The 22,379-nt window shown below is 37.9% G+C and overlaps 1 protein-coding gene across 1 annotated transcript; it reads left to right on the forward strand.

The window, feature by feature from the left end:
• Positions 1-1,729: 1,729 nt before the first annotated feature.
• On the forward strand, positions 1,730-22,260 carry LOC140922123 (DNA repair endonuclease XPF-like). The gene is made up of 34 exons (XM_073372142.1): positions 1,730-1,837; positions 2,152-2,263; positions 2,810-2,889; positions 3,228-3,350; positions 3,668-3,725; positions 4,253-4,365; positions 5,045-5,084; positions 5,664-5,777; positions 5,904-5,996; positions 6,759-6,814; positions 7,554-7,607; positions 7,809-7,878; positions 8,242-8,312; positions 9,004-9,032; positions 9,644-9,736; positions 10,238-10,299; positions 12,715-12,805; positions 13,071-13,129; positions 13,671-13,789; positions 13,903-13,928; positions 14,034-14,059; positions 14,451-14,548; positions 15,346-15,439; positions 15,683-15,757; positions 16,012-16,074; positions 16,502-16,639; positions 17,390-17,476; positions 18,276-18,361; positions 18,431-18,518; positions 19,183-19,263; positions 19,795-19,854; positions 20,272-20,367; positions 20,913-20,956; positions 21,461-22,260. Exons 1-34 carry the CDS (start codon positions 1,758-1,760, stop codon positions 21,630-21,632), a joined length of 2,751 nt encoding a protein of 916 aa, XP_073228243.1. The 5' UTR covers positions 1,730-1,757; the 3' UTR covers positions 21,633-22,260.
• The last annotated feature ends 119 nt before the right edge of the window (positions 22,261-22,379 follow it).

Here is a 22,379-nt window from a genome sequence, read left to right on the forward strand (position 1 = left end):
AATCGGAACTCTAACTTAAACTTTCTTACCGTACGAGTAGCATAGAAGCCGTACATAGCCTAGCAGTTTTTCTTTTTATGTTAATACTATTCAGTAATTCAATATCATAGTTGTTGTTCTTTACTTTCTTACTTAACTTTTATTTTACTTTGTTTTATTTCTAATTATATGGATTGTTTTTGTACTGAAATCTTCATGTCGAAGATAAAGTAAAAAAAAAAAATAAAAACGAAAAGAGCGTAATTGCTTCCAGAGGGTGAATGCTCAAACAGGAAATTGCATTGCATTACGCTAGGTAGAAAAGAAAAGCATAACGTGATTAACCTTCTCTAGAAAAACTCCAAAAACAGCAGAAGCGTTTTACCTTCTCAATGAAAACTAATTTTTAAATAAGGTACTTCTTTTCGCTCTGCCGTTAATTTCCTGATTAAAAGGATGCAGAAAATTGCAAATGCATTTGAGCCTCGTAGTCAATAAACAACAACAACTCTATATTCACCCATCCTCGATGGTTATAAAATTGATACTTTTCATATTGTATTGTATTTGGTATTTGCCTCTGGCAAATGTGTAAACTTTTATACCTCTTTTTTATCTGAGAAGAAATTCAGTTGAGGAAATTGATTACAAAAAGCGCCATATTTTCATGATCACTCTAGGAGGCAAACTTATTATCTCTAGTGCGATTTTCAGTAACCTCTATTATAATATAAAATGGTTCTCAATTTTTGTCTCCTGACTGAGTGAAATAAATAAAAAAATTGTAAACAGGAAAATACCTTAAAACGAGAAACAATGGCTATTTTGGATACAATTTTTGAGCTTTTCAAAATTTTTAACCTGTTCAAAATAACTTAAGGCAGAACGCTTTTCTTTCCTTTTTCCTTGTAACCTTGCGCCTCGTAATTATATTTTCAAATAACCTGTCGCCAAATTTGTTTGCGGTTTTCTTTTCATTTGGCGAACAAATACAGACGCGAGGAGCCTTTAACATTGTAGCAGATGGCTTTTGATTTGTTCCGTTCACTTTTGTAACTAACGATTTTAGGTAAGTAAGTAAGTAAGTAAGTAAGTAAGTAAAGTAAGTAAATGAGAACTTTATTATAGTGTCGAGGTCGCTAGCATACAATGTACTCTAATTAAGAAAATACTCACGCGAACCTAGACGACACCGCAAGGGCCAGTAGCAGAAGGAACAGCCTCGTCTTGAACCGGACTGACTCAAAAATAAGGACTAAATCATTTCCCTAAACCTATTAGATTCAGAATTTTTTATCTACAGTTCCTTTCACTGTACGTGACTATAAAGAAAAGTGTTTCAAAATTGCCCGCTGAGAGCTATTGATCAGAACTCTTCTGTAGGGATATTAAACAAAGGGCACCATTTTAAACCATTTTCCACAAAGGGTAGGATATCATGATCAATTCAAAATTTATTTGGCCTGCGCGCGTTCAGACTCTCTGAGGTCCTTAAATTCCTCTGTTTCATGGAAGAATAGAAGACGAACAACACCTGGCCTGTACATGTCCTATTCCATATCTCATATCGTGCAATCCCTGTAAGGCCATACTCCTATATATTCACCGCTGACCTGACCTTTGCCAGTAGCGAGTGTTCCCAAATTCTCTTTTTTATCTTTTCCTAATTTTCCCGTTCCAAGTTTCCATTGGCCGCCACTGACTGCGAAGAACCTGGTGACTTTTAGAAACCCGGAGTTTTTTGAACAGCGGTCTTTCCCCGGAGACTATAGCAAAAAATGGCGGCCTCATTGTCGGAATATGAAAATTCCATGTTTCTTGAGCTCATGTACGACGATGGCTTGTTCGTTACAGCGAAGTACGTAAGCTTTTCAAAGCAAAAAACATGTCTTGATTTCTGCTTGAATTTATATGCACAAAACTAACGACCATTGATGGAGAGCGAACAACTATAGCTGTTTATTTCAGCTTGAGTTTAAGCTTATGTTCTACAATTTCATTCATTACTATACCTCATATACATGTACAACAGATAAAATTGATTGATTGATTACAAGCGTGATCTGAAAAGCACTACGCATTGATACCTGTAAGCTTACATGTATGTGAGGACACCACTGATGCAATCTTGTTGCTTTGTATTAGTTCATTCTTAATATCTGTGGTTTGTAGGGGTTTGAGCATGGAGAGAGTAATAGCAAGCTTTCTGAAGATACACTGTGTCACAAGTGATCCGTCTTCTATTTCATTGGTCCTGGTGATTAATACAACCGATCAAGAAGAGGTGATAATGAACGATATTAACGGTTGAGGTTTTTGTGATATCTGGAATTATCAAGGTCCTTGATTCTTCCGGATATCACGAATACAGAATCCAATAATTGTTTTAATAAACATGTATTTAAAGAACTTAACTACAAACCGCCATGCATTGCACACAACACTTTTTTATATTGTTCTTGGAAATCATACATTGCGCACTCAGCCTTGAGATTAGTTATTTAAACTGTAGGTTGCACTGATTTCAAAAATTAACCGTCGGCTCTCAGCCAATAAGAAGACAGATTGTGAGTACAAAATTATATTGCAGAGACAAAGATTTTCACAAAAATTCTTTAGTACCCAAGAAGTGATTTGTCCCCGCAATGTTTTGCACAACTTGTCACCTGACCTGTATACAAAGAGTGATTTGTTGATGCGACATGTTGCTATGATATGTCGCTTAGTGTGTCCCAACTCAAGTATACATTTTACACTTTTTTGTTTTCAGGTGTCCTTTCTTCTTTCTCTATTTACTCGTGCTGATTTGCAGAATTTTATGTTTTTACAGGATTATATTCTTGATGAGTTGAAGTCTGCAGATGTGCCACTCCCAAAAGTCATCACCACTGAATTCAGTTCCTCGGAGAGGTTTGTGCAGCATGCATAGAAAGTTGTGTTCAGTAACCTGGGGCTAGTGAATTTTGCTATTGGACTAGTGAATTCTTTGCTTAACTTGCCTGACAGGCTAGTGAAGTTTTTTTTGGAATCAATCCTGCTCATCGAAAATCTTTTTCTGGCTACATGTAGTTAAAAAATGACTTTTGTGGCTAGTATATGCTAACTTCAACATGCTCAAATGGCAAGCTGTAAACTGGCATTCTTTGTACCCTGCTAATACATATGAACAATATGAATTTACCTTGTAGGACCGAGGTTTTTCTAAAAAATAAAAATGACAATTAAATTTCGCTATTTTTATGTTGCAGAGAGTCTGTGTACCTCAGTGGTGGGGTTCTGTTTGTGACATCAAGAATCTTAGTGGTAGATATGTTGACCAAGAGACTTCCCATTCATTTGGTTACAGGGATTGTTGTATATCGTGCTCACAAGTATGTTAAAGGTTTTGCTTGATATTACAGTCAATCCCTTCTTTACTGACACCTGCTTAATATGAACACCTCATTATTACGGACAGTTTACTTTGTCCCTGGGGTAAGAAAGTCCTTACATTTTCTCTAAATTCAACCCACTAAATATGGATATTCTGTTAATGGACACTTTGTTTGGCCCCCTCTGTGTCCTTATTAAAGGGGTTTGACTGCATGTACTCAATGAATTTAATAGAATAATAATTAGATATTAATCATGATGTTGCAGTGCAATTTCTCTAGTCAGTTATATAATGTTATTGGCATTTCTTTTTCAGAATCATAGAATCTTGCCAGGAGGCTTTCATACTACGACTTTACCGGGAAAATAATAAGGTACGCAGTGGAACATAGCAATTTGATACTAAGGTAGCTGACGGTATGAGCATTTTAAGGGCCTGTTTACGTGGAGGTGGTGGACCCCAGATGGGTGAGGTAACATGTGTTGGGTCACCCCGCCTATCATGTAAATTGATCAAATAAAAATGAGAGATTATATGGACAAACAGATTACCCCACATAAGCAGGTTACCTCTCCTAACTGGGGTCCCCCACCTCCATGTTAACAGACCCTTAGATTTGTCTCTTTCAACATCCTCTTGGTTTTAAGTCCAGTCCAACACATCACACTTATATTTTTATTCATAGCTCAGGACCAAGTTTAAATCTGTTTATGTTTGTTGAACTTGCCGCAGTGAATCATCAAGGTGATAAGGTACAAAACAGGATTTCCTTTTACTATTAAGTACCTACCCTACCCATAAAAGGTTGACCGTGCCACTGGGCTCTATGTCTGGTCCTCTGCTTTTTTGAAACAGGAAGATGTCAAGATATAATTTGTTTCTTTTTTCTTTTTTTTTCAGACTGGTTTTATAAAGGCTTTCTCAGATCATCCACAGGCTTTCACAAGGGGCTTCTTTCAAGTGGAAAAAGTTATGAAAAACCTCTTTGTTAGAAAACTCTATCTGTGGCCAAGGTACATGAATTTTCTTCTTATTCTTCCATGTAACCCCACCTCCTACAAAAGTGAAGATTCTTGTGAATAATTGACTGTAAGATTGCTTCATAAGTGAAATAGTGAAATAATAATAATAGTAATAATAATAATAATATTTTTTATTCATCGGATAAAAATACATACAGTGTATCAGATATTACACTGAAATGTAAAAAAAAAAGCTACATTAAAATGTTTATACAAGTAAAGAAGTTAAAAAAAAATCGAAAATCTATACAGCTACATATGTAAGTTTTACTTAAAAACTGTTAAAAAAGCTATTTTTAAGACATTCAGTATTAACACTGGGTCTTATCATGGATCTATTTTGAAGTCGCTCTGATGAGTCCTTACAGTATGTACCTGGATGCTCGCAATGTTTCAGTTTAAAAAGGAGACTGCGGTCACTTTTTTCCAAGAACTTATTGATGTTATAACTAACAGATGTCAGATAGAATGTTGTGTTCTCAAAAAAATTTCCACGCGTGTACTCCCCCTCCCCTATCCCCCCATGGATACAATGTTACTTGTTTTTAACAGCCCATCCCTTCAACATTAAATTTCTCCAGTTAAAGCCAGTTTATCCGTTGCCAAACTGTCAATTTGTGTGTTTTTATATTCAATTAATTTGTATTTTTTGATTGGTAAAATTCAATAGATTCCATGCTACTGTGTCAGCTTTTCTGGAGAAGCACAAGGTAATATTGTGCAACACACTTTCTCACCCTTGGTGATGTGATACAGATTAAGCACAAGAGCTCATATGCATTACGCTCAAATAACAGCCATTGTTAGAACTTTGTTTCCTCAGGAGATACTGTAATTACACTTGGTAGCAGGTGTTTTATTTTGGCCACACATGCTCTATGGAACAGCCTACTTGCTGATGTGCATGCTGTTATATGACACTTAGTACTTTTAAAAGCAATCTAAGAGGTTTTTGTTTAGGTCTGCATTTTAAAAAATTATTTCTTACTCAGTAACGTTTTTTTAAATGTATGCATTGTTGTACTATTGATCAGCATATGTTAATAGCACTACATGTATAAATTAAATTATTATTGTTATTACTATTACATTGTTTGCATGTTAACTAGTGTTTGGGAATCAGCACAGAATATTTATTGTGTTGTGTTTACACCTTGGGTACCTGAGATGAATTCCTTTTATGTGTGTCTTCTCAAATACATGTGGGTGGGTGATGTTCTAAGCTTGGAGTCTATACATATTGAGAGGTAACAATAAATTATTTTTTTAACAGAGTATTTATTTTTCAGCCAGAAGTCATAGAGCTTCATTTACACTTAACACCCTCAATGCTGGCTATTCAAACAGCAGCTCTAGATTTGATTGACAGCTGTCTGAAAGAGCTGAAGAGGACCAACCCTACTGTGAGTTTTATCTGAAATTAAACTATGTTGTTTTTTGTTGAAACCGTCAGTACACACTCATTTGTAGGAAATATTGCAGCCTGTAAGACTTCTATCAAAATTTCACGGAGGCAATTTTTGTTATAGCTTGACCCTGAGAACCTGACGGTGGAGAACAGTATTAGCAAGTCTTTTGATAAAGTTCTGAGGTTTCAGTTGGATCCAATCTGGCATCAGTTGGTAAAATAAATATGTGATCATTTTTAACCTGTTTAACTAGTGTTTGTTTACCAGCATGTTTGTAATGTGGCCAGTTTTGTCTAATTTCAAACCAAGAAGGCCTGGTTACGAGTTTCTATATTTTAAGATAAACAACACAAGACCCACATAGTCAGAAAGAGCGCACTGAACTTTGCAAAACTCTCAAGTTTGGTAATAATGTGGCCAATATTGAACAAGATACAGTTATTTAAAAACTTGCAACTTTACTGCTAAGAAATGTATGGATTGCCAGACACACTATCTGGACGTCTATATTTCATAGTCAGGTTTGGAAATATTTTTTGAATGCCTCTATCTAGTTCAATATATGCGTGATAAACACCAAATTTGAGAATTTATAAATCTTGGTTTCCTCTGTCAGACTTGGTGGGCCTCTTGTTGTTTATCCCATAATAAAGGGAGTCATACTCAACCCCACTTGGTTTGAAATTAGGCGATTGAGCCATAAAAGCAGTTTTCCTTTCTTTCTTGTGTAAAACTGCCAGCTAGTTAGGTCTAGTTAGTCACAAGTAAGTTAAGATCATTATATGTTCCTGGGAAACTTCCCACCTACCCCTCCCCTAAGCCAAGATAAACACTTACTTCTCACTTAGGGGAGGGGTAGGTGGGCAGTTTCCCAGAAACGTATAATAAGAGATTTCTCCATGGCCATGAAGTGTCCTCTATTAATTATATTACATCTTTAATGCTCTATTATAAATTATTTTTGTATGTTTCCAGGGAAACAAGACCAAGCAGTTGGTTGCTGACCTTAAAGTCCTGAGGCTAGTTTTGCTGTAAGCATCCTAAATCCTTTTATTTATCCTATTTTGCTAACTCTTTAAGTGCCAATGTCCACCTACAAATTCTCCAAACTGGTCTCTATACATTTTGTTAAAGGATAAGTAGAGGGAATTTCATGAAAGATCAAACCACTTTCCCAGAACTTTTTCTCTTGATTGTGTATGGATGAGTTTTTAGGAGAAACTTGATGTTGGTCACTCTTTGGACTTAAAAAAACATAAAAAGAATGCATAAAAGAATGCATTGTAGCCTGTGGCTGAATTGACGCGGGACCAGAGAGGCGAGAACGAACCTAGCATGTGGTCACATATACCACCTACACAATTAATATTCTCTTGACTACTAATTAACAATTATTCCTTGAGCCCAAATGGGCTATTGACTCAGAGCCCATGAGGGTGAGAGGAATAATTGTTTTAGTAAAATCCAACTAGTTGGTCAAAAATATTGAGAATAAAAAAAATTTTAGCTAGTTAAAGCTAGACTTTAATCCTTTTTTACCACTCAAAAGCCCGCGCTTTTCGCTACTAGTGGGTTATAACATATAGCCTAGTAGTAGCTCAACCAATCAGAATGCAGCATTGATAATAGACCACTAGTTGGATTTTACTGATATCTGAGATGCACAGTATCTTCATAGTTTCGTGTATGATATATTTAATGTAGGCCTATTTGTCTGGTAGAAAATTTTCTTCAACCTTCTTAGCTGTGTTTCTTATTGTTTTGTTGCAGTTACCTTACACAGTATGATTGTGTCACCTTCTACAACTTTCTGGAGTCTCTCAGGTAACCACAATCGCCATGTGTCTGATCGCAGGTTGTAATCAGATGGATGCTGTCAATTCAGTTTATGTATCTTTTTGGGTCATTACTTCCACAGAAACAAGAATTAGAAACAACAAGCACAGTGTGATTTGCTACAATGTGTTTATTACTTCTAGATTTTTTGTTTAGACTCAAACTCAAAAGTTGTATGCCACCTTTTAGGGCCAGCCAACGTGATGTCAAAAATCATTCCCTTTGGATGTTTATGGATGCTGCAGATTCTCTGTTTGTGGTAAGGTCATAAATTATTATATTTTACACACTTGCAGAGCGTTCATGGTCGATCCTGCATGCTAGAACACACAAAAATAATGTGAGAATATTGTGTGTTCTTTCTAGTGTGATCCCTATGTTACGTTGGCGTGCTTGTCCGTAGGTTTTGTATATTTTCATTTATTACGTCTGCTTCCCTAGAAGGCCTAAAGAAATAAGAACCCCTCCTTCCCAAAGGGCTAACAAGGGATCATATTTTTATGTCCATTACTCCGGAACCGTTTTCGAGTTTTTATGTCTTATTTTAGAGGGTCGTTTTCTTTGGGAGTGGCGACTTTTAGACTGACTTTTCTTTGACTAAAACTATCGTTTTTCCTGACAGAACGCCAAAGCCAGAGTTATAGAAAGCACTGAGAGGAAACACAAGAAAAAGAAAGGAGAAAAGTCAGAGCAGTAAGTACAAAACGCTGGGATAACGCTCAACTACGAACAGTCTCTCTTTTTTCTTGGTACGTCGAGCAAAACGTGTGAGACACGCATTATGACCAGGCGCGTGACTGAAGGCGCGAGATGGGAGAGGCACGAAAAAGGAGAGGCTACTGTCTTTTTCCCGGGCTGCCGCCCTTGTCTTTCGCGTCTCGCGGCTTCGCGGCCCGACACTCGCGCGCGCGTGCACTCGCCTCATTATATCTGAAGAAGAAGAGAGACTGCTCATTGTAGAGTGCTGGTAAAATTGTGGCAAATGCTGAGATCATGGGTTGGTCAACAAACAAATTAATAAATAAGCCAAATCAACATAAACAAATTAGCAAAAAGCTGCAAAAGGATGAGTGAGTGTGTGAGTGACTGAATGAATGCCGTCAAACCAAAACAAAATGTGATGATAACAAGCGTTTGCATGGGTAAAAAACATAAGCCGCAACAATAACTTTACAAACATGCAATAGAAAACAATATGCGTATTCGTGTCCATAAACTATCCGTATAAAAATGTAAGTACAATTAAAAATAAAAATTTGATCGTTTATCCATTCACATTATGTTGTGAGAGTTAATATTTAAAAGTGTACGGGAAGACGGGTAGACACCTTACACAAATGTAATTCATCTTTGATTTATATTTTTTTCAATTGATTAATTTCAGAGATTCCAGTAATGACAAAGATCGGGAAGGTAGGCGTTTCCTTTACTTGTTATAAGAGACAATGAAAGGCTTGAACGGTTTGTAGAAAAAAATTTCGGCTTACTCAGTGATTTTGTTACAAATAGTTATGGTGAGTCCTGGGACTCATCTTGTGAAAAATCATGAGACCCAGTCCAGAACCAATGAGTCCCAGTAAACATAGAACGAGTCCGAAATTGAAAATGCTTGGGCGTTTATGTAACCATTAATCTGAAGACACACTCTAAAACTGAAACTAAAACAGTGTACTGATTATAAAATAGTCCTTATATTTTAAAGCGCAACAAAGGCTAAAAGAAATATAATGCGTGGTTAAACAACAGCCATAATAACTGCCACAGAAATTTCACGAACGGGATATTTCTACAAATACACATGTTGAGATCGATCGATCGATGTTTGCATCGTACGGCCGGGACGCATTCCATGAATTATGACAAGTTAAGAAAAATACTTGGTTACGCGGTACAAATTCGCATAAACGTGATGCAGACATGCTTAACCTCTCTGATATGGTTACAGTGACGTCATGTGAAAACGATCAACGAAGAAGAATTGAATTTATTAGATTTAACTGAACTTTGTTTTTGTTGTTTTACAGAAGAATTTGTTCTTGAAGAGAGTCCTAAATGGAAATTACTTGCTGACGTCTTGGAAGAGATAGAGCGTGATGACGCCAAAACTGAAGAGAAACGTAATAATATCTCTGTTTTGTTTGACTTTCTGAAACGGCCCTTCGTTTTTGTTTTCTTGATGGAACATTGAGGCATTTTTGAACAAAGATATAAGCACAACTATAAGATTAGTGCATTAAGGTAAACTCTGTCAAAAACTTCAGTTGTTCGAAATTTCTCATGACCATTTCTCATGCCATGCTTTCTTATTCAACCAAGTATATAAGTTTATTTTATGTTAACACGATTGCGCAGTCCTTTTATTAGGTGTTTTGTTATTCCTTCTAACTCAAAATTTCGGCTGTGAATTCGAAAACAGTTATTTCCTTAGAAGGACGTTTCCTAGGGAAGTGGTTAGTGACGTTTGACACATGACGCGCTCTTGTCCAATAGGAAAACGCGCTTGAGTTTTGATGCATTACAACTCGGCCCTTAACATTGCCTGGATTAACAAGGACTTTCTGTAGAGTTACTTACGTGAACTGCTCACTTTTGGCGTGTATTTTTCCATCTTTCTTTAGTCGGTCCTGGCCATGTCCTGATTGCTGCATATGACGAAAGAACCTGTTCGCAGCTCAGAGATGTAAGTTGCACTGCTTGTAACATATCAAGCACAATAAAGCGTGTTTCTTGAGGATATCCAAAAAATCAGAAGTAGTTTAAAATTGTATTCTTCTTATAAGAGTCTCTTAAGACTGAACAACTAACTTCCCAGAGTCAATTAAAGCCTCTAAATGCTTTAAGCCCAATAGACCTTTTTACCGATACGGCGGCCATATTGAATTAATTCGATCTAAGGAGTGTTACAGGATGCCCAGGAGGCATGAGCACATTTCGTTCGTATTTTCGAGCGCTTTTCTGGAATAAGATTGTAATGGGAAAAAAGATCCTTGTGCCGTGTTTGGATGTAATAATGATCGCCTTTTTCCCGAGAAATATTCAGTGAAAGACCATATTTCTAATACTAAACTAGAAAAAGGCGATCATTATTACATCCAAACACGGCACAAGGATCTTTTTTCGCATTACAATCTTATTCTAAGAAAACTTTAGGAAAAAATGTCCCGAAAAGCGCTCGAAAATACAAACAAAAAGTGCTCATGCCCCCTGGGCATCGTATAATGCTCCTTAAGGTGTTTCGATACAGTTTTTCAGAGGCGATACCGATATTTTTCAATCGCCTTAAAAGTGATTTTTTCCTTGTCCGATCGCTATAAAATTTTTACCAGTAATTGGCTATGGATTGAAATATGTGAAAATGTAGTTGTAAATAAAATCGATATTACTATGACAACAATAAACAAAAAACTTTGAAATTGATAAAAGCCAAATTTTGTGTGATCTAGACCTGCTACTGAAAATCCAATACTAGGAACTTAAAGTTTGTTGTTTAGCAAACAATATCCGTAAGAAGTAAAAAATTCTGTATGTTTGAATTCGACTAAAACGAAAAAATATTTCAAACCTTAAACTTTCAATAGCCGTGATAGGTTATTTAATAAAAACGTTATAAATGACTCAAATTATTCTTAAGTAGCATAAGAATGATGCTTAATATCATATTTTGATGCCAGGAAATTTTGGTGCACTTTCGTTCACGCGATCTTGAAATCTAACCCGTTTTCTCACCACCTGTATAAGTGTAACTTCATTCAGAATTTGGACTTTTAGCGCTTTCTTGTATATCTCCAAAACGACTCGAACGAATTTTTTTAAAATCTCTTCACATAATCTTCATAATGTATATAAAAATGTCTGAAACTTTCATTAAGATTGATTCACTGCAGCACCTTGAAATTTCAGGACAAACTTATCCTACGAACCGGACAAAAATCTGCGTTACAACATTCACTGTTTTGACGTTATGCTAATTTTTCCAAAATAATGCGCACTATACATACCTCCATGACTAGTACATTTTAGTTTGAATTTATCGCATCTTTTGAATGTAAAACATTGACAATACTCACACTGAAATGTACTAGTCATGGATATATGTATTGTCCGCATTAATTTGGAAAAATTAGCATAACGTCAAAACAGTGAATATTGTAACGCAGATTTTTGACTGGTTCGTAGGATAGGTTTCTCTTGAAATTTCAAGGTGTTGCAGTGAATCAATCTTAATGAAAGTTACAGACATTTTTATATACATTATGAAGATTATGTGAAGAGATTTTAAAAAAAATTCGTTCGAGTCGTTTTGGAGATATACAAGAAAGCGCTAAAAGTCCAAATTCTGAATGAAGTTACACTTATACAGGTGGTGAGAAAACGGGTTAGATTTCAAGATCGCGTGAACGAAAGTACACCAAAATTTCCTAGCATCAAAATATGATATTAAGCATCATTCTTACGCTGCTTAAGAATAATTTGAGTCATTTATAACGTTTTCATTAAATAATCAATCACCGCTATTGAAAATTTAAGGTTTGAAATATATTTTCGTTTTAGTCGAATTCAAACATACAGAATTTTTTACTTCTTACGGATATTGTTTGCTAAACACCAAACTTTAAGTTCCTAGTGTTGGATTTTCAGTAGCAGGTCTAGATCACACAAAATTCGGCTTTTATCAATTTCAAAGTTTTTTGTTTATTGTTGTCATAGTAATATCGATTTTATTTACAACTACATTTTCACAAATCTCAATCCATAGCCAGTTACTGGTAAAAATTTTATAGCGATCTGACAAGGAAAAAACCACTTTTAAGGCGATTGAAAAATATCGGTATGGCCTCTGAAAAACTGTATCGAAACACCTTAAATCGAATTAATTCAATATGGCCGCCGTATCGGTAAAAAGGTCTATTATCAGATTGAATTTGTATTTTTTTGTAATTATTATTTTATTATTTTTTACTTAATTATCTCCCACTCAATCCTGCGATTAAATTTTCTTGAAGCGATTTCTATGTTGTTGGTTTGCGTCTACGTTACTTCCTGAAGTGCAGCTTAAATAATTCTCCTCTTACTAAAATATTTTCTCTTAATGTAGTTCCTGTGTGATGGAGGCGAGGCTGTGCTGAAACGACTCTACAACAAAATGTTTAAGAATTCAGCAACTGTGGCTGAACCCTCAGAAACAGGTATCACAAATGCAAAAGGTTTCCAGTTTATCCTTACGAGAAACAAATGTTGCGAACGCAGATTTTGTTTCCTGAAAGCAAGTAATGTATTTAAACCAAATGAAAAACTACCTCTTTTTCACCGATGTAAATCGTCTTCCAGAGCAATTGATTTTCAGTTTAACCGCAGTGTTTCCATAACAACGTTTCCAAGTTTAACTAGGCCCGATACGTTTAATTAACCTAAAACTCTTAATTAACTTTCTTACCTACTTGTTTTCTCAAGTTTCCTTAAGTGCCGAGACACTACGAGGCGAGGATGAAGCAGAATGTTCCAAAAAAGTGGTAAGCTTTTCACCGATTAGACAAATGTAAAGACTTAATGAATGGACAAAATTAACTAAATTCCAAGAAAAAAACATTCACTAAGTGATTCGCTAAATGTCCACCTTCATGTAAATAATTACGAAAGTAAACTTCTGCAAGTGGTCTGGAACATACGCAGGGAACAGTGCACTGCATGTTACCCTCTGACGTCAGAGATTTTGCAATGTTACTCGTTCAGAGACTTTTTGCGGGAAACAGTCGTAATGTTAAGTGTCATGTGACTTTGAAGTAACCAATGACAGCCCAACTGTCGTCGAAACAATTCCAGCTATATAACTGTTGTTTACCATTCACTTGGGGAAACCGTTAACCGTAAATATTATACTCCACTCATAAATATTAACTCATAAATATACTCATACATAGTTCCTCATAAAAATATTCATTAAATATTTAATTAAACATACTCATAAATGGTTACATACTCTTAAATAGTTACCGATACTAATATGATGTTGCGGATACACGAACTATAAACAATTCCTTTCAAATTTTACAGAATTTGCCGGCGACCTCGCGTGGTCGTAAAGCCAGAGCTAATGCCGGAGAAAAAGGGAAAAGAAAAGGAAAACAAACAACCTCTAAGAAACCTCTCCAAGCAGATGACATTGACGAATGGTAAATAATTGTTTTTAATTGGATCCTTACGGAACAAATAACACTTGGGGGATGATTATAAACAGTCATGGCTATATGAACTGACACTCTGACTTTTTCTCCTTTCCAATTAGTCCACCAACAGAACAGTTGTTCAAAGGTACTTTGAAATTGTTATTTATTTGTTCTCACTAATAAGGCGCTATTTTCTTATCATTGTGCTCAAAGCTAAAGCTTATTTGTTGTTCTTTTTTTCTCTTTGAAGGGTCAAGATCAAATGTCATCTTGAGAGTGAGTACAAACCAGTCTACTGGAAATCTGACGTTACATGTAACTTTGCACACGAAATATAAGAATTAATACTTTAAGAAATGATTAAAATTAAATACTGAACACACTCTTTAGGTATAGTTCTAATCCTATAACTGTCCTGACTCATTGCACTATGGAATTGCTGTTTATCAGCTTTAGGCTAGTAGAACGATATCTCAGGCAGGTTTGTTTTCTTCGCAAACAGTCTCAAGCAAAGTTTGGTAAATGTTTTAAAAAAGGGAAATGAAGTAATTAAATAATTGGCTAACTCTTGAGAGATACGCGCGCGCATGTTAAGTGCGTTAACATATTTTTTTTTTGTTTGGGGATTTTCGGTTCGTGGAAATCATTATTGTTTTTATTTCTTTAGCCAGGTGATCAGGAGAACAAGGAAACAACGGAAGATTCACGGCAGATAAAACTTTTGACTTCACGAGTTGTTATCATTCACCCTTTAACAGGATGCAGGTGAACCACTTTAAACGTATCACGCTTTATGTTCTACTCGCGTAGTTAGAGAGCGGGTGGTCAGGTAGGGTAGGGAGGGGAGTCGGAGGGTACCCCCTGGCCGTGTAGGGAGCTTTCTTGAGGTAGATGGCACATTGGCCATTTTAATGGTGCGAAGTTTGAGAGCAGGTGGTGGGGTAGAGTGGGGAGAGGAGAATGAGGGAGCCCCCTGTCCGTGTTAGGGAGCGGAGGAAGGTAGCACGTCGGCCATTTTGAGGTTGTGGAGCTAGAGACCAGTGGGTGGGGTAGGGTGGGTAGAGGAGACGGAGGGCACCCCTGTCCGTATAAGTGACCGGAGGAAGGTAGCACGTCGGCCATTTTGAGGTTTCGGAGTTTGAGAGCAGTTAGTGAGGTGGAGAAAGAAAGCCGTAGGAGCTCCTGTCCTTGTAAGACAGCTTTCTTGAGGGAGGTAGTTCATGTTACGCTTGGGACTTCAAAACATTCCTCAAATAGGGGCAACTTCGGAGAACAAAACAATACCCCTCCCCTTCCCCTTCATTCAAAAATGGGGTGTTTTCTGCAAGTAACTCTAACAGTGGCTCAACATTGCTTGGAGGGGGTGGAGGTAGGAAAATTTCATTTTACCCTTATTAGGTCAGCTTAACGTCAAAAAGGTCGTTTTGGGCAACATATCTCACCTAATTTTGTCGCTGATTGTAGGTCAGTGTTGCGTTCATTCGCACTCTTAGACGTTTCCTTGCTCAACCTCCATAATGTGTTAAATTAACTAGCTGTATTTGGTTCTCTTTATTTGCTAGCGATCGCTTCAGTTTGCTGAGGACTCTTAATGAAGTCGAACCTCGATATGTGGTGCTCTACGACGCACAGATGCAGTTTATACGTCAGCTAGAGGTAGTTTTTATTAACTGTCCAGTATAACTTCCTTGTAATTTTACCATTTCTTAACGTTCAGCACAGATAGATAAGTGAGTTTCTTATCCTAGACTAACTTGCACAGCTTAATGATCAGGTGTACAGGAAAGTACAGCTTGGTAGCTTTAATCTAAGACGTTAGATTTCATCCACGAAAAGTCATGACAGAGTACTAACTTCAGATGTAACACGCTTACGAGATATCCATTTGTTTGTCTTCAGGTTTTTAAGGCCTCAAGACCTGGAATTCCATTGCGAGTATATTTTCTCATTTACTCTGGCTCTGTCGAGGAACAGGTATCGTTGAGTTACGCCCAGTTCAAACGTCGCATTTCACATGTGCCGAAAATAAATACTGAAAGCTAATGAGGAAAATCTATTCTTCTTGAATTTTTTATATTCTGATTTTTTGATGCTATAGGTAAGTTTGATTTATGTCGTTAGTTATCGTTATGTATTATAAATTTTTAGAAATGTCAGACCAAGGTATGTTCACTCTTTTCTATGATTTTTCTCTTTTGTAATTTTAATTTTGTTTATTTTCTCCTCAGAAATACTTAACTACACTACGCAAAGAAAAAGAAGCGTTCGAGACTCTGATCAAAGATAAAGGAGTAAGTTTTCCGCAATTTAATAAGACTGCATACTTAAAAGCTCGAGAATGTAATGAATCTGAAGCTATAAAACAACCATGCAACCATAGCTTCCATACTAATCGTCACGTTACAGCGGTCACAATAAGACTTCGTTGAAGTTCTCATTACTAGAACAGCTCCTCTACTGTAAAAACCAAGCCAGTTACAGAAAACGCAGATAATCCAACAAACCAATCGGAATTAAAGAAAAATACATGTAGCGGGCGCCAAACGCGGGAACCCTCTTGTGAACAAGTCACGAATGGTCTTTGATTGGTCGAAAAAGTGGCGCCAGACTTTTTAGCCATTCGCGTCGCGTATGACTGCAAAATCGAAAGCATTACTTCGACTAAGAATCGCTCTCTGAGCGTAAAAATGAGCTTATCTGGGGTGTTCTTGTTTGTAGACCATGGTTGTCCCAGAAGAGCGCGAAGGACGAACAGGGGCAGCCATGATGTTGAGTAGAGACCCATCTAAAGCCACTGATGCTGTAAACACGCGAAAAGCAGGAGGGCAGGACGGAGAAAAAAAGGCATCGAGAAAGGTCAGTCTCAACTTTGAAACACTTTCTCCGTGACCTTCAAATTCAAAATCCTAAAACAACCGGAATCTCAAGTATCTTTTGCAAAGTACTTGGAAAGAAATCCTGTCGGGTTTGAGTCTGGAAGGGTATTCCTGGGATCAGGCATTTGACCAAATACAGTGCGGGATTCGGGAAACTTAACGGGATGCGGGATTTGACTGCTATACTGTACCCAGGAAGCGGGACTCTCCATAATTTTGGCATGGGATGCGGGAATGGGAAAGCAGACGATATTCGTGATAGTGATGACAGAGGTTCGGGATGCGGGATCCCCCGCCCTCGTTCTAGACCCTATTTCATTTGTTGGTTATAGTAAAGAAGTTCTCTTATAGACTGCGCGCGGCCCATGCGTTTCGGGTAACGTGGTCCGAGAGAGTTCGTCTCGGATACGTCACTGAAATGCATTGACCGGGAAGGCTTGGGAAGACGTCGTTCAGAGGCCGCTCAGAGACTGGGCAAGACCTGACGTGATACAACTCACTTTGACTCTGAAGATGACTACCGCACAGGTTGTCGAAACGTCAGTCACTGTCAACAACAACAGTCCTATTCAGGACTACGTTCACCTTGACGATCATACTCAGCTTACTTATTAAATGAATCCTGGGTTCAAACCTTTCACAGACTTAAATAAGAGTTAGGAATATATTACTTGATTTCATATATACCCTAAATCAAAGACGGGCTTTTAACGAGTGCCTCTTGTTGCAGGTCATTGTCGATATGCGTGAGTTTCGGAGTGAACTTCCTTCACTGATTCATCGGAGAGGAATTGATATAGAGCCTGTCACGTTAGAGGTTTGTGCTCACAGCAAACTGTGCCACTTCTTCATCGACGTTTTTCAAAATACGACGGCAGAGAGCGCGATCAAATTTTAAGCGATAGGATTTTCGACATAAGTTGCAATGCTTGATCATCAATATCTTCCTACGAAAGAAGCCATGTGCTGGTTGTTATATTATATATCTGACCAGAAACTCATAAGGGGTTTCTGATCTGACCTAATATCAGTATTACAGTATTAGGTTACTGAAGAATTCTATTCAAAGACATTTCTGAATTTAGCTTCCAGTGAGGTAGTACTTTTGACAAAAGTGTCTCTTTTTTTTAGAATTTCCACGTATTCACTTGTTTCTCACCTCTGCTTAAGTGTGAGAGAGGTTTCAGGGTGCAAGGAAAGTCATTTTTAAAGCTTGCCATTCGGGCGACCTGAAGCTAGCATATCCTGGCCCAAACGTCATTTAAACTAGCCCCAAAACATTTTGATGAGCAGAATTGATTTCACAGTTCTTCTGTAACTGAATTCGTCAAAAAACTTCATTTGCCCGTTGGGCAAGTTAAGAACAGAATTCACTAGCCCGATAGCAAAATCCACTAGCCACGGGCTATCGGACACTACTTTCTTTGCACATTGGGTTTTTTGAAACTAAACCGATTAAAGCCTCTGTTAAAAGGTCTTCGTTAAAGAGAGTGAAGTCTTTCTCTTTGAGCGGGACTTGACAAAGAGTATTAGGTTTTTTCTTTGTTGTTTATCTCGAAGCAAAAAGAAGGAAACTACAATGTGCTTCCTCACTTTATCAATTTTTATTATTTTAGGTTGGAGACTACATTCTCACTCCGGATATGTGTGTAGAACGAAAGAGCATAAGCGATCTCATTGGCTCTTTAAACAATGGGCGACTGTAAGTATAGTCAGTCAGTCATTTATTTATTTAACTACTTCCTTGATTATTTTGTCCTTATCCTTGTAGGTACAACCAGGCTGTTGCAATGACCAGATTTTACAAAAGGCCAATTCTTCTGATTGAATTTGATCCTAACAAGTCATTTTCACTACAGGTAAGAAAGTCGCCAAAGCACAACCAATGTTCTTAAATGCACCGTTTTCTTTGAGTGAGCTAGGATAAAATCGTCCTTTTTATGCCTCATTAAAGAAGTGTGGTTTTCCGCCGGCTGTGGCACTAAAGAAGTGAAAAACGTTTTTCTCACACCCGGCTGGGAGTAGTGGTTCGAGTATGTGAGGAGTCTTGGGTCACATGACGTTTCAGAGTTCAGTTGTTTTGCTGCCATCCGCCATTGTCTGACCAGCCCCGCCCGCCCACGCTTCATGTGTTTTCCGGGTTGTTTTAGAATTTAAAGTAGAGACTTAGTTCTGGGTATTCTTGTTTCTAGTTTTAGTTTCATATCAACCTTTTTATTAGCTCTCTTTTTGTGCTGTAATACTTCAGAGTGGTTTGTGGTGTTGACATTAAAGGTCGGGCTGCATGGTCGGCTTGGCATGGCTTCCAGTTGTGTGTGAGAAAAGGTTTTGAAGGAGGCACGAACTTCCTTGCCCACGACAATCTTTTGCGCTTAATGGTTAATGCAGATATCTGTAAGAACCCTGTGTGTTTTTAGCTCGTGTGTCGCTCACTTAATCTTTCCCTTCTTATTTCAGAAACTGATCCGTTTTATTCTGAGCCTGTATACAAATCTCTGTTCTGGCTTACCTATTCATTTTTAGGCAAAATCAAGTTTTTCAAGCGAAGTCTCCTTCAACGACATTTCTTCGAAGTTGTCTTTACTCACGCTTCATTTTCCAAAGGTAAAACAAAAATGAGTATCGATGTCTTTAGCCCCTTGGGTCTTAGACTTTCTAAAAGTCCTATATTTGTTCTCTGGTGCGTGTTCTCGTTAACTCGCTTCGCTCGCTTGTCCTCATTGAAGCTCCCTTTGCTCGCTTCTAAAGAACTTTTGAGAGGTCGACTTTGTAGCAAGTCTGCTTAGGGGCGCTTTCCATTTGTCAGAACTGATCGGCCAGACCATTCTCATCTTAATGAGAATTTCTCTTTTAATCAAAACTATCCAGCCAGATCAATCAAATCCTATTTAGTATGCACGAAGGAGATGGTTTTTATTGTCAAAATGACTCGTCCGCCCATGGTCTGGCCGACCGGTTCTGACAAATGGAAAGCGCGCTAGGTCTACGAAAGTGGTCTTTTTATGTACTCGACTGAAACCCGTAATCTGGTCCTTTTTTTGAAACTACGCTATCCACCTCATAGCATTCACAGTTTTGGTGCAGGTTTCCTTGCGGCTTGCAATCATAACACATGCTGTTTCTCGTTTATACCAGTTAAGAATCTTATGGTGTCATAGTCCATACGCAACCGCTGAGTTGTTCGATGAACTGAAGGTGAGTGCGACTTTCTTTCTCTGGGCATTAATTTTCCAGCGAACAGTAGTTTAATAACTTTCTGGACTGTTAGCCTGAGAAAACTGCCGACATTTCCCAAAGCTACCACTGGTTTGCCCGCGAAATGACGTCTGAGGAACGTGCGCAGAAATTCCATACTGATGACATGTCACTACCCAGGGCTGGCTGGTGCTTCCTGTGTGTCGCACCGCGAGGGAAATCTGCTTCGCCAAAACAAAAACACTACCCAGATCTGGGTAGTGACACGTTATTAGTATGGAATTTTTGCAGTTGTTCGTCAGACGTCATTTCGCGGGAAAACCAGTGATGGCCCCGCGAAATGTCAGCTGTTTTCTCAGATTAAAGGGCTGTTAAAAACAGACATATTCACGATATATTTTTTTTATTGATTATTAGGCAAATTATCCTGAACCTGATGCAAGCACAGCCATGTCGATAGGATCCGAGGATACTTCAGCTGCTTCAGACATCACATACAACATTGGGCCACAGGTACAGTAACGTTTTAAATTTCTCTTGGGACGTATGTTACATCCGGGATACTTACGAAAAATTATTTGATTTGGGGGAGGGGAGGGGGGAGAGGGAGTATTGGGTGCTTCTTGGTGTTGTGGAAACCATTGTCGGTGTGGGTTTTATTCATCGTCTTTTCAATCTTTTGTATTAAGTCATTTGGTGATTGCTCCCGTTCGAATGATCCCCACCTACCCCTCCCCTAAGTCAACGTTAGCACTTACTTCTCACTTAGGGCAAAATGTTAGCTTAGGGGAGGGGTAGGTGGGCAGTTTCCCAGAAACGTATAATGATCACGATGTTTGTTTAAAATCCCTGTATGGTTTGATTGCAAGTTGGTTTAGCGTTTGTCTGTTACTTTAAGTAGCATTGCGCTATACAGAGGATAAGTATTAGAGAAAGCAGTTGCGTTATCCATTGGATGGAGATTCATTTGGTGGATAGCATTATCTACCTTTTAAACAAGTGGCGCCAGAAAAGCTATCACCACTTACTCGCATGTCATTTTCTCTTCTATTGTCAAGGACTTTATTCTGAAACTTCCTGGAATTAGCTTCAAGAACCACAGGTACAAACGCACAACATGACAACTTCTTTTGTAGCGTTATTCTTTATTGTCACGTCAAACGGATTCTCTGTTACTGCTTTGCTTTGTCTCTAGTCCCAAGGCCTCATTATCTAGCGCGGCCTATGCATTTCGGGTCACGTGGTTACGAGCGAATTTAATGATCGAGAAAGCCTGGAAAGAAGCCAGACAGGAACTTGGTACCTAGGTTATTCAAGGCAATTAGCAAAGAAACAGTGAATCACATACTGGCTTCTGAGAAGAGTCTAAACCGCCAGCATCAGATGGAATATCACGTCATGAGATTATAGTAGCAGTCCTTCACGATTGACGCGTCGGCGAGCATGTTACGAGCGAGCGAACGAGCGAGCGAGCGACTGAGGCGTCTCCCCCCAGCTTGCCTCGCGTTTCGCTCGCTCTCCGTTCCTTGCATTCTGGTAGCTATAGACATCATCGTTGTGTCGATAGAGAGAACTGACCGGTCGTTAACTTCTGCCTTCTTTTCAGATTTATTATGAAAAACGTGACAAACATTCAAGAGTTGTGTCAGTTATCAGAGGAGAAACTAGCGAGTATCTTGGGGAACACTGCAAGTGCGAAACAACTGTGGGAGTTTATCCACACTGACGGCAGGAAACAAACAAAGGCTCCGCAAGTCTCAGTTAGAAACAAACGATAACACTGATAAAACTGAGGTAATTTAATTACAACTGTTGTTCGTTATGCTCACAACTTTGTGTGCTTGTAATCTGCTATAAAATTCCAACAACAAAACTAAAAAAGCGAAAGCAACGGCAACTAGACGTTCTATATGCATGTAATAAAATGTTTCATTTGAGTAAGTCGTTTGTCTAAAGTGAAAGTTGATGTATTCAGTTCTAAGATCGAGGCTGTTTTTCTTGTAAAACCAATGACCCAAACAAACAAACAAACGAAAAAGGATCCCCTTTCGCTGTTCAAATTAAGTTAACTGAAAATCTGACTTTGCAATTCTTTTATTTTATAATTACCAATATTTTACCTCTGACATTTTTTAAAAGGTCAATTCTGTTGCCTTTTTTTTATGAAACCTCGATTCCGTTATTCCGGTCTATCGATTACAAAGCGCAGACACTAAAATTTATATCGTGACAGCTTCAGTCGATACTTCAATGTGCCAAGTACGATTAAGAAGCGTTCCTGACCATACCTACTAATTTCAACATGTCTACTGGCTAGGGATAAAGAATTATTGAGATGTGCCAATTACAATTAGTAAGCGTTCCTGACCATACCTAGCAATTTAAAAAGGCTATAGGCTAGTGATAAGAGAGTATTGAGATGTGCAAGTCACGATTAATAAGCGTTCCTGATCATACATTTCAACTTCAACATGTCCAAAGAAAAAGAGTATTAAGATATACCAAGTACGATTACCACTCGTTTC

Source organism: Porites lutea, chromosome 12 (assembly GCF_958299795.1).
Source record: "Porites lutea chromosome 12, jaPorLute2.1, whole genome shotgun sequence".
Taxonomy (NCBI): domain Eukaryota; kingdom Metazoa; phylum Cnidaria; class Anthozoa; order Scleractinia; family Poritidae; genus Porites; species Porites lutea.

Bases quoted from the DNA above. Each gene is read 5' to 3' on its own strand.
- LOC140922123 (XM_073372142.1), top strand. From the start codon at position 1,758: ATGGCGGCCTCATTGTCGGAATATGAAAATTCCATGTTTCTTGAGCTC. The intron at 13,790-13,902 runs GTAAATAATTGT...CTTTCCAATTAG, and splicing joins GCAGATGACATTGACGAATG to TCCACCAACAGAACAGTTGT. The intron at 16,640-17,389 runs GTCAGTCTCAAC...CTCTTGTTGCAG, and splicing joins AAAAAAAGGCATCGAGAAAG to GTCATTGTCGATATGCGTGA.